Here is a 12592-nt window from a genome sequence, read left to right on the forward strand (position 1 = left end):
CGCTCAGAGAACACAGTTCCACTGTTCCACACACCAGAGGAACCCCATCACTCCAGAGAACACAGTTCCACTGTTTCCACACCCCAGAGGAACCCCATCCCTCCAGAGAACACAGTTCCACTGTTTCACACACCAGAGGAACCCCATCACTCCAGAGAACACAGTTCCACTGTTCCACACACCAGAGGAACCCCATCACTCCAGAGAACACAGTTCCACTGTTCCACACATCAGAGGAACCTCCATCACTCCAGAGAAACACAGTTCCACTGTTCCACACACCTCAGAGGAACCCCATCACTCCAGAGAACACAGTTCCACTGTTCCACACACCAGAGGAACTCCATCGCTCCAGAGAACACAGTTCCACTGTTCCACACCTCAGAGGAACCCCATCCCTCCAGAGAACACAGTTCCACTGTTCCACACACCAGAGGAACCCCATCCCTCCAGAGAACACAGTTCCACTGTTCCACACACCAGAGGAACTCCATCAACTCCAGAGAACACAGTTCCACTGTTCCACACACCAGAGGAACTCCATCGCTCCAGAGAACACAGTTCCACTGTTCCACACACCAGAGGAACTCCATCGCTCCAGAGAACACAGTTCCACTGTTCCACACACCAGAGGAACTCCATCGCTCCAGAGAACACAGTTCCACTGTTCCACACACCAGAGGAACTCCATCGCTCCAGAGAACACAGTTCCACTGTTCCACACACCAGAGGAACCCCATCACTCCAGAGAACACAGTTCCACTGTTCCACACACCAGAGGAACTCCACCGCTCCAGAGAACACAGTTCCACTGTTCCACACACCAGAGGAACTCCATCGCTCCAGAGAACACAGTTCCACTGTTCCACACACCAGAGGAACTCCATCGCTCCAGAGAACACAGTTCCACTGTTCCACACACCAGAGGAACCCCATCACTCCAGAGAACACAGTTCCACTGTTCCACACCCCAGAGGAACCCCATCCCTCCAGAGAACACAGTTCCACTGTTTCCACACACCAGAGGAACCCCATCACTCCAGAGAACACAGTTCCACTGTTCCACACACCAGAGGAACCCCATCACTCCAGAGAACACAGTTCCACTGTTCCACACATCAGAGGAACCCCATCACTCCAGAGAACACAGTTCCACTGTTCCACACACCAGAGGAACCCCATCACTCCAGAGAACACAGTTCCACTGTTCCACACACCAGAGGAACTCCATCGCTCCAGAGAACACAGTTCCACTGTTCCACACACCAGAGGAACTCCATCGCTCCAGAGAACACAGTTCCACTGTTCCACACACCAGAGGAACTCCATCGCTCCAGAGAACACAGTTCCACTGTTCCACACACCAGAGGAACCCCATCACTCCAGAGAACACAGTTCCACTGTTCCACACACCAGAGGAACTCCACCGCTCCAGAGAACACAGTTCCACTGTTCCACACACCAGAGGAACTCCATCGCTCCAGAGAACACAGTTCCACTGTTCCACACACCAGAGGAACTCCATCGCTCCAGAGAACACAGTTCCACTGTTCCACACACCAGAGGAACCCCATCACTCCAGAGAACACAGTTCCACTGTTCCACACCCCAGAGGAACCCCATCCCTCCAGAGAACACAGTTCCACTGTTTCACACACCAGAGGAACCCCATCACTCCAGAGAACACAGTTCCACTGTTCCACACACCAGAGGAACCCCATCACTCCAGAGAACACAGTTCCACTGTTCCACACATCAGAGGAACCCCATCACTCCAGAGAACACAGTTCCACTGTTCCACACACCAGAGGAACCCCATCACTCCAGAGAACACAGTTCCACTGTTCCACACACCAGAGGAACTCCATCGCTCCAGAGAACACAGTTCCACTGTTCCACAACCCAGAGGAACCCCATCCCTCCAGAGAACACAGTTCCACTGTTCCACACACCAGAGGAACCCCATCCCTCCAGAGAACACAGTTCCACTGTTCCACACACCAGAGGAACCCCATCACTCCAGAGAACACAGTTCCACTGTTCCACACACCAGAGGAACCCCATCACTCCAGAGAACACAGTTCCACTGTTCCACACACCAGAGGAACCCTATCACTCCAGAGAACACAGTTCCACTGTTCCACACACCAGAGGAACCCCATCACTCCAAGGAACACAGTTCCACTGTTCCACACACCAGAGGAACCCCATCACTCCAGAGAACACAGTTCCACTGTTCCACACACCAGAGGAACCCCATCACTCCAGAGAACACAGTTCCACTGTTCCACACACCAGAGGAACCCCATCACTCCAGAGAACACAGTTCCACTGTTCCACACACCAGAGGAACCCTATCACTCCAGAGAACACAGTTCCACTGTTCCACACACCAGAGGAACCCCATTACTTCAGAGAACACAGTTCCACTGTTCCACACACCAGAGGAACCCCATCACTCCAGAGAACACAGTTCCACTGTTCCACACACCAGAGGAACCCCATCACTCCAGAGAACACAGTTCCACTGTTCCACACACCAGAGGAACCCCATCACTCCAGAGAACACAGTTCCACTGTTCCACACACCAGAGGAACCCCATCACTCCAGAGAACACAGTTCCACTGTTCCACACACCAGAGGAACCCCATCGCTCCAGAGAACACAGTTCCACTGTTCCACACACCAGAGGAACCCCATCACTCCAGAGAACACAGTTCCACTGTTCCACACACCAGAGGAACCCCATCACTCCAGAGAACACAGTTCCACTGTTCCACACACCAGAGGAACCCCATCGCTCCAGAGAACACAGTTCCACTGTTCCACACACCAGAGGAACCCCATCGCTCCAGAGAACACAGTTCCACTGTTCCACACACCAGAGGAACCCCATCACTCCAGAGAACACAGTTCCACTGTTCCACACACCAGAGGAACCCCATCACTCCAGAGAACACAGTTCCACTGTTCCACACACCAGAGGAACCCCATCGCTCCAGAGAACACAGTTCCACTGTTCCACACACCAGAGGAACTCCATCACTCCAGAGAACACAGTTCCACTGTTCCACACACCAGAGGAACTCCATCGCTCCAGAGAACACAATTCCACTGCAATTATTCCCCATTGGGTCCCATCAGATTTCACAGATTTATACAATCTAATGACACTACAGAGATTATATAATCACAGCCTGTGTGTGTCTGTGTGTGTGTGTGTGTGTGTGTGTGTGTGTGTGTGTGTGTGTGTGTGATACGTGATTAGTGGTATTATCATTATCTTGTTCAGTGTCTATCAGAAATCAAAGGTGATCCTGAGGTGCAGAGTCCAGGTGTTCTCTCTGCGTTTACAGGTGATCAGTGAATTCTCTTATCGTTTAAACACACTGCTGCACGTTTGACCGATGAAAACACACTTTAAGTTTGAACTCTTATTCCTCGACTGTAATTAAAACAGTAAAAAATAAACATCGTTGTTTCCAATTTCATTTGTAAGTGTTAATTAAACTATTCTTTTAATGAATCTTTTCTCATATTGTTTACTCCTCGTGATGTTCCCGATTTCACTTTTATTGTACCATACTTACACAATACCAGTTTCCATGGTAACATCACACTTGTTACTATGGTTACGTTTCCTACATTTCCATGGTTATTCCCAATGCCAGTGGTTAGATAAACCAATAATTATAGTGGTATAGTGTATACCTATGGTTACAGTAAACCCATTTACATTGTAACGTTGCCCACATATCCATGGGTACATCCCACACGTTTCCATGGTTACATCCCATGCGTTTCCATGGTTACATCCCACAGATTTCCATAGTTACATCCCATGCGTTTCCATGGTTGAATCTCATGTTTCTATGGTTACACCCCACAGATTTACATGGTTACGTCCTGCACATCTCCATGGTTAAATCCTACTTTTCCATGGTTACACCTCATGTTTCCATGGTGATATCCCCTATGTTTTTTGAGTACTCTACACCCACTTCCAGGGCTAGGTTTCATTAAATCCCCGATTGTTCAGACGACATCAGATCGACAGAGAAACTGTGGTGTATTCAGACGTTGTTCAAAACCACTTTTATTTGCTGGTGCTTTACTTAAAAATATAGAAGAAATATAAATTCTGGGTTTAATGCACGACGTCGGGCTCTTTACTCCCCAGCCCCTTCCCTCTGGGTCTTTAATGAGCTCCAGGCCAAAGAGTCAGTAAGAGAAAGTAGAACTGCCTCGGGCCAAGTGGACTTCAGCTGAGATCACAGCTACTGTACAAACCACGCGGTTTCAGCAATGATCTCGTCTAGACGGCGGCTATTTCCTCATCTCAGCTGGCTCTCTGTCACTGGACCTATGGACCGCATTAAACCCTGCCATCAAAGCATTAACACGCACCGTGTCTCAGAGATAAAACCAGGCCGAGCTGGAGCCAGCGACGTTTGCTTCAGTTCATCGAGAAAAATATGACACGCCTTTCCCCAGATAAACCCACTGTGTCCTCATCAAACCTGCTCTGTGTGGGTCCTGAGGAACAGGCTAGTGAAGTATGCAGAGCAACAGCTGGACTACAGTGTGTAGAACCCCAGAGTGACCAGAGGGGGACAGTGGAGCTGAGAGAGGGGACAATGTTCTGGCCGATGGGTGTATATTTATTTCTCTCTGTGGTGTAAACTGTGTGTGTGTGTGTGTGTTTGCTCAAGGCCGGGGGTGGGGGGTGGGGGGGTGATGTGCAGGGGGGTCGATGGTGTTATTACCTCTCACTGGGGCGGGTGGAGGCAAAGCTGCTGTGCACAGGGAGCTAAAGGCATTGTGGGAGGGCCGAGGTGTCTGTGATCTGATTGGTCTGTGTGCTTTATAAAGGCCCAGTTAAAGAACAAATAGCTGTGAGAGAGAGAGAGGGAGAGAGAGAGTGGGAGAGCGAGAGAGAGAGGGAGAGAGAGTGGAGACCCTGAGATCAGATTAAAACGCGCTGGGTCCCGGCGGTGGACTATTAGTCTCTGCCTTCATTCCGGCTCCTCCTGAGCTCCTAAAGCAGAGGGCCGAGAGCTGAGGGCTGAGTGTAGGGGCCAGGGGCTGAGTGTAGGGGCCAGGGGCTGAGTTTCGGGGCCAGGGGCTGAGGAAAGATGCTGATGCTGTTGCCGAGGAGCTGATCAGTTTCTAATGTTTAATTTTAGACATTTAATTGAAGATTATTTGACTCTGAAGTGCTGCAGACATGAAGACGCTGCTCGCTGCCTACTCCGGCGTCCAGAAAGGTGAGCTCAGAGGCTTCAGTTAAGACTTTTCTGCTGTACTTCACTCTGTTTGTAGTTATTTTTTTAACGTATTTACTTCATTTGATGTGAACGAAGTGCTAACTGGTGTTTATTATGGATGTAGTGGTAAAGAGGCAGAGACAATGGGAGCGTGGATATTTTCTGAAGGATATTTCTGTCGAGTTGAAGCTTCTGTGACGCCTTCAGTTCCCTGTTTTAACGTTAGTTCATTATCTCTTTAATGGCAACACTTCAGTGTATTATGGGCTGCCTTCTGACAGAGCCTGCGTCCTTCAGTGCACAGTTTTATTATTAAAATGTACTCAGTTTTTATTAACTTTAGTTTCATTAACAGCGAGGCTCACGAGTTTCTCAAACTTTCTGAAGTGAGGAGTGAGAGGTTCTGACTCTGAGAAACCTCTGAGACCACTCTCTGCTCGTGTTGTTCTCAGATGAAGACGGGATTAAGACTCGTTTGCTTTGTGGTCATCAGGGTCAAAGGTGTTTCAGCTGGTTGCCATGGTTTCCTACATGGCCGCTATGGTCCTGCCAAGTTGTTTCTAGATGGTTGCTATAGTATTTCAGGTGGTTGCTAAGGTGATAGACACTTTATTTCAGATGGCTGCTAAAGTGAGGCAGGTGGTTGCTATGGCAATAGCTACTGTATTTTGAGTGGTTAGTAGGGAATTTGGTGAGTGATACTTTATTGCAGGTGGTTGCTAAGATTCTCCAGGTGGTTGCCATGGCTGCTGTTATTACATTTCAAGTACAGTAGTTGCTAAGAAATCTAGGTGGCCGCTATGAGGATAACTATGGTTTTCTGTTGGTTGCTAGGGTTAGATGATAGTGCCACCTCTACAGTGTTTCAGGTGGTTGTTAAGGTGTGAAATTGGGGTGTTTCTAGACTGGAGCACAGCTGCACACATCTGCATCCAGTAAACAGCTGGTTTAACACTAAAGGTCTGAGTGGTTTAGGGCTGAGGCGGGCGTTACTCGGCCTGGAAGAGAAATAAATAACCAATCAACACTAAAGAGTTAATAAAACATTTTATTATTATGTGCAGTTCCTTGAGCAAATACACGACACAATTACTGTTTTTGTTACGATTTAGAACGACAGCGTAGCTGCTCCATTAGCATCAGCAGAGATCACTGAACACTTCCTACTCATAAAGAGAGTAGCAACTGGGGACATACAGTGTACATCCCATAATAAACACACACACACACACACACACATCTATGTATAAAAAACGGCAGGCAGATGTTACATAGTAAGCTCTGGGACATCAAATTTTAGACTCTAAGTCCCCTGTAGTTGCTCTGTTGTTGCTCTGTAGTTGCTCTGTAGTTGCTCTGTTGTTGCTCTGTAGTTGCTCTGTTGTTGCTCTGTAGTTGCTCTGTTGTTGCTCTGTAGTTGCTCTGTTGTTGCTCTGTTGTTGCTCTGTAGTTGCTCTGTTGTTGCTCTGTAGTTGCTCTGTTGTTGCTCTGTAGTTGCTCTGTTGTTGCTCTGTAGTTGCTCTGTAGTTTCTCACTGTGTATAAATCTTAGTGAAAACAGGAAGTGCTCAGTGATGTCTCCTGATGCTAATGGAGACGCTACGCTGTGGTGTTACCTGCTCTTACTGTTATTTCCTGTGCGTGGGGGATGTCTGAGTGATGGGTTTACGGCTGTGTTTTTGGGAGGTTTTACTGCTATAAGCTTTAAACTTTACGAACTGTCATTAACTGTCTTACTTACGAACATCCATTAATCCGTGCAATCAACCGAACTAAACTGGCTCTGAGGGAGAGCTGGTGCTCTGTGTTTTTACGGCTGTGATGTCAGTGGGGCACCTGCTGCTGTAAACTAGGTAATGAGTGTTAATGAGACTAATGAACCCCCTTGACCTCTTGACCCCAGGCTCTGGCTCCAGTTTCCTGGCGGCTCTTCTGGAGCTGCCCTCGGCGCCGTGGCTCTCACGCTCCAAACTGGTCAGATACCTCCAGGTCATCGCCGTCCTCCACTTCATCCTCACCTTCCTCGCCCTCGGTCAGTCTCTCTGTCTCTCTCTATCTCTCTCTCTCTCTCTCTCTCTCTCTCTCTCTCCCTGTCTCTCTCTGTCTCTCTGTCTCTCTCTGTCTCTCTCTCTCTCTGTCTCTCTCTCTCACTCTCTCTCTCTCTCTCTCTCACTCTCTCTCTCTCTCTCTCTATCTCTCTCTCTCACACACTCTCTATCTCTCTCTCTCTCTGTCTCTCTCTCTCTCTCTGTCTCTCTCTCTCTCTCTCTCTGTCTCTCTCTCTGTCTCTCTCTCTGTCTCTCTGTCTCTCTCTGTCTCTCTCTCTCTCTCTCTCTGTCTATCTCTCTGTCTCTCTCTCTCTCTCTCACTCTCTCTCTCTCTTTCTCTCTCTCTCACTCTCTCTCTCTATCTCTCTCTCTCTCACTCTCTCTCTCTCTCTCTCTCTCTCTCTGTCTCTCTCTCTCTCTCTCTCTCTCTGTCTCTCTCTCTCTCTCTCTCTCTCTCTCTCTCTCTGTGTCTGAGGTGAATGTAGTGTATATTTCTCTCTCCTCCTGTAGGTATTGCCTCCACCGTCCTCCTGCTGTATCTGTTCTTCACCGACTGCTGGTTGATCGCCGCCGTCTACACGGCCTGGCTCATCTTCGACTGGAACACGCCCAAACAGGGTCAGTCTCACCTCAGCTCCGTCTCGGGTCTCTCTGGAGGAGACGAGATGAGATTAGAGGAGTGAATAATTAGAAAATGGCAACCCCTCTTTTACACACATGTCTTCTTCCAGGTGGACGCAGGTCGACGTGGGTGAGGAACTGGACGGTGTGGACGTACTTCAGAGACTACTTTCCAGTCAGAGTGAGTATTACTGGCCACTTTATCAGAAACACCCCCCCTCTACTGACACTCACTGGCCACTTTATCAGAAACACCCCCCCTCTACTGACACTCACTGGCCACTTTATCAGAAACACCCCCCTCTACTGACACACACTGGCCACTTTATCAGAAACACCCCCCCTCTACTGACACTCACTGGCCACTTTATCAGAAACACCCCCCTCTACTGACACACACTGGCCACTTTATCAGAAACACCCCCCCCTCTACTGACACTCACTGGCCACTTTATCAGAAACACCCCCCTCTACTGACACTCACTGGCCACTTTATCAGAAACACCCCCCCTCTACTGACACTCACTGGCCACTTTATCAGAAACACCCCCCTCTACTGACACTCACTGTCCACTTTATCAGAAACACCCCCCCTCTACTGACACTCACTGGCCACTTTATCAGAAACACCCCCCTCTACTGACAATCACTGGCCACTTTATCAGAAACACCCCCCCTCTACTGACACTCACTGGCCACTTTATCAGAAACACCCCCCCTCTACTGACACTCACTGGCCACTTTATCAGAAACACCCCCCTCTACTGACACACACTGGCCACTTTATCAGAAACACCCCCCCTCTACTGACACTCACTGGCCACTTTATCAGAAACACCCCCCTCTACTGACACACACTGGCCACTTTATCAGAAACACCCCCCTCTACTGACAATCACTGGCCACTTTATCAGAAACACCCCCCCTCTACTGACACTCACTGGCCACTTTATCAGAAACACCCCCCCTCTACTGACACTCACTGGCCACTTTATCAGAAACACCCCCCTCTACTGACACACACTGGCCACTTTATCAGAAACACCCCCCCTCTACTGACACTCACTGGCCACTTTATCAGAAACACCCCCCTCTACTGACACACACTGGCCACTTTATCAGAAACACCCCCCTCTACTGACAATCACTGGCCACTTTATCAGAAACACCCCCCCTCTACTGACACTCACTGGCCACTTTATCAGAAACACCCCCCCTCTACTGACACTCACTGGCCACTTTATCAGAAACACCCCCCTCTACTGACACTCACTGGCCACTTTATCAGAAACACCCCCCTCTACTGACACTCACTGTCCACTTTATCAGAAACACCCCCCCTCTACTGACACTCACTGGCCACTTTATCAGAAACACCCCCCTCTACTGACACTCACTGGCCACTTTATCAGAAACACCCCCCCTCTACTGACACTCACTGGCCACTTTATCAGAAACACCCCCCCTCTACTGACACTCACTGGCCACTTTATCAGAAACACCCCCCTCTACTGACACTCACTGGCCACTTTATCAGAAACACCCCCCTCTACTGACACTCACTGTCCACTTTATCAGAAACACCCCCCCTCTACTGACACTCACTGGCCACTTTATCAGAAACACCCCCCTCTACTGACACTCACTGTCCACTTTATCAGAAACACCCCCCTCTACTGACACTCACTGGCCACTTTATCAGAAACACCCCCCCTCTACTGACACTCACTGGCCACTTTATCAGAAACACCCCCCTCTACTGACACTCACTGGCCACTTTATCAGAAACACCCCCCCTCTACTGACACTCACTGGCCACTTTATCAGAAACACCCCCCCTCTACTGACACTCACTGGCCACTTTATCAGAAACACCCCCCTCTACTGACACCCACTGGCCACTTTATCAGAAACACCCCCCTCTACTGACACTCACTGGCCACTTTATCAGAAACACCCCCCTCTACTGACACACACTGGCCACTTTATCAGAAACACCCCCCCTCTACTGACACTCACTGGCCACTTTATCAGAAACACCCCCCCTCTACTGACACTCACTGGCCACTTTATCAGAAACACCCCCCCTCTACTGACACTCACTGGCCACTTTATCAGAAACACCCCCCCTCTACTGACACTCACTGGCCACTTTATCAGAAACACCCCCCCTCTACTGACACTCACTGGCCACTTTATCAGAAACACCCTGTCCGTCAGTGGTGTGATATTTTCGCTGTTGGAGCTGTTCCTCTGATAATGAGGTTCATTTCTGCGGGGGTAATTTCAGCTAAACTCAGAGATAAGGCTGAGCTTTATCTCGTACAGTTCCCACACTATCAGCTGTTGACGCTGTCCTGCTTTCTGTCCTCTCTGCTCTGGGTGCGGTGGATTAATGTGGACCACTCAGATGCTCACCTTTAGACTTTGTACCTCCAGATAGAAGCCAGCTCTCTGCTGATGGTGTGTGTTTTCTGTTTGTCTCGAGTCTTACCCCAGCATTCACCCGATAAACCACAGAGATAAAGACACTGTTAGAACATCTGCCGTTTGTCAAAGAAGCTCTGTGTGAAAGACGAGGCCCCGTGGAGCGTGACACCTACCACTTAATGCTGCGATTCATGGAGTCACGTCAAAAGCACCGTTCACAGATCATTCACCGTGACTCTGACGACCGAGGCTACATCCTGCTGGCTGCCGAACTCCATCATGAGAGACATGTTCCGTGTCTGTGGCCTTTAATGAGATCTGCTCCATTCTCCTGCTTCGGTCCAAACCCCACGAGCCCCACAGCAGTGTTCTCCCCCTGTGTAAACAGCCCCTGTTCAGAACGCCCGCTTTCAGCACCTGTTCTTTAAATGATAACGAGCCGCTCGCTGTTCACCCCGTCACCTCCACCCCCACCCCGGAGTGACACTGAACTCTCACGAGGCTGATACACCCTTTAATCCGAATAATCGTCAAAATAAAGACCCTTCACAGCAAACGGCCGTGTGACTTCTTCACAAACACAGCACTGAGCACACAGTCAGTCACTGATCCATTAAAGAACCGGCTCCGTCCAAAATCACACACAGACCGTGAGGTGTTTGATCATGTGGAGCTGAGTGGAGCTGAGTGGAGCTGAGTGAGGTCACAATGATCCAGAAGGAGAAGAAGGGACAGATCCATAACTCACTGTCTGTGCTGAAAGCAGTGAGGGTCAAGGGGGAGCTTTCTAATCTCGTAAAGGGTGACTTATAGGCACCTGACCTTTGATATTAGCACATTCCAGGTTTAAGGAAAACACACGATACTCAGAAATGACTAATGTTTTTGAGTGTAATCACACTCTCTCAGAAGTGGTTTAACATCATGAATTTCTTAAAAAGAACACTTTGAAAAGAATGAAACAGTAAAACAACAAAGCACTGCTTTCTTCTTGGAGACGGGAGTAAACTCCTGCCGGGATTTGAGTTGCTCTCTTCTCCGTGGAGTGTCGTTCTGAAGTGTAGTTTGGGGAGGACAGCTGCTCTAGTTTTTAATTGGTATCAAAAAGGAGGTTATCATTAGTCTGCGCACTAATCTGTAGCGGTTGTACCATTCTCCTGATGTAATTAGTACTGCTTTTAAATGAGTGTGGAGCACTTTGGACGCTTCATCATTCAGGCGTTCGTGTGAAGTTCAGGACGAGGAGTTCTGTTCTGTGGCGTCTATAATTTATAACGTCGTTTCTTAGCGCAGCTAGCGCGCTAACACACAGCGTTCCAGAGCGGAGTGTGTGTTACATAACTCTCCCTGTGTTTCTGAGCTCCACAGCATCCAGCTCTTAGAGTCAGTCACAGTCTGTTTACATTCCATTTCCTCCAGGAGACCACCGCTTCACCTCCACACACTCATCCCTCCATCATTCCTGAGAGTAACACACACACACACACACACACACACACACACACACGCAAACACACTCATCCCTCCATCATTCCTGAGAGTAACACACACACACACACACACATACACACACACACACACACACTCATCCCTCATCATTCTGGGGAGTAACACACACACACACTCATCTTCACTTTTTTTCTTCTCAAGCTCATAAAGACCAACAATCTTCTGCCGAGTCGGAACTACATCTTCGGGTACCACCCTCACGGCATCTTCTGCTCGGAGCGTTCTGTAACTTCTCCACCGAGGCCACTGGGTTCTCCAAAAAGTTCCCTGGGATCCGGCCGTCTCTGGCCACGCTGGCAGGAAACTTCCGGCTGCCTCTGCTGAGGGACTACATGATGTTTGGAGGTAAGGACGAGGACGGGGACTGGGACGAGGATGGGGACAGGGGTGGGGACAGGGAAGAGGACGGGGACGTTGACAGGGATGAGCATGGGGACGGGGACAGGACAGGGACGAGGACGGGGACAGGGGTGAGGACAGGGGACGGGGACGGGGACAGGGACGAGACGGGGACAGGGGTGGGGACGGGACGGGGACGGGGACAGGGACAGGGACGGGGAGAGGAAGCCCCCGGAGCCTGGGGTGTGTTCTGTTCCTTTGAGCAGAAAAGACAAAGTTCAGTTTCTTTTGTGAGCAGTTGATAAAACAATGTAAGAACAATGGCCGGTTCGGGGCGGACGGGTTTATACAGATGTTACACAATCTGATAGAGTGTGT

At 49.5% G+C, this 12592-nt stretch overlaps 1 protein-coding gene across 1 annotated transcript; it reads left to right on the plus strand.

Annotated features, from left to right (window-relative positions):
• The first annotated feature begins 5106 nt into the window (after positions 1–5106).
• On the plus strand, positions 5107–12516 carry LOC136681755 (diacylglycerol O-acyltransferase 2-like). Its single transcript, XM_066658735.1, is given in 6 exon segments — positions 5107–5268; positions 7171–7299; positions 7826–7933; positions 8047–8117; positions 12017–12086; positions 12089–12516. Coding segments are annotated over 6 exon segments (846 nt in total). The 5' UTR covers positions 5107–5228.
• Positions 12517–12592: the final 76 nt, after the last annotated feature.

This window comes from Hoplias malabaricus, unplaced genomic scaffold (assembly GCF_029633855.1).
Source record: "Hoplias malabaricus isolate fHopMal1 unplaced genomic scaffold, fHopMal1.hap1 scaffold_85, whole genome shotgun sequence".
Classification (NCBI taxonomy): domain Eukaryota; kingdom Metazoa; phylum Chordata; class Actinopteri; order Characiformes; family Erythrinidae; genus Hoplias; species Hoplias malabaricus.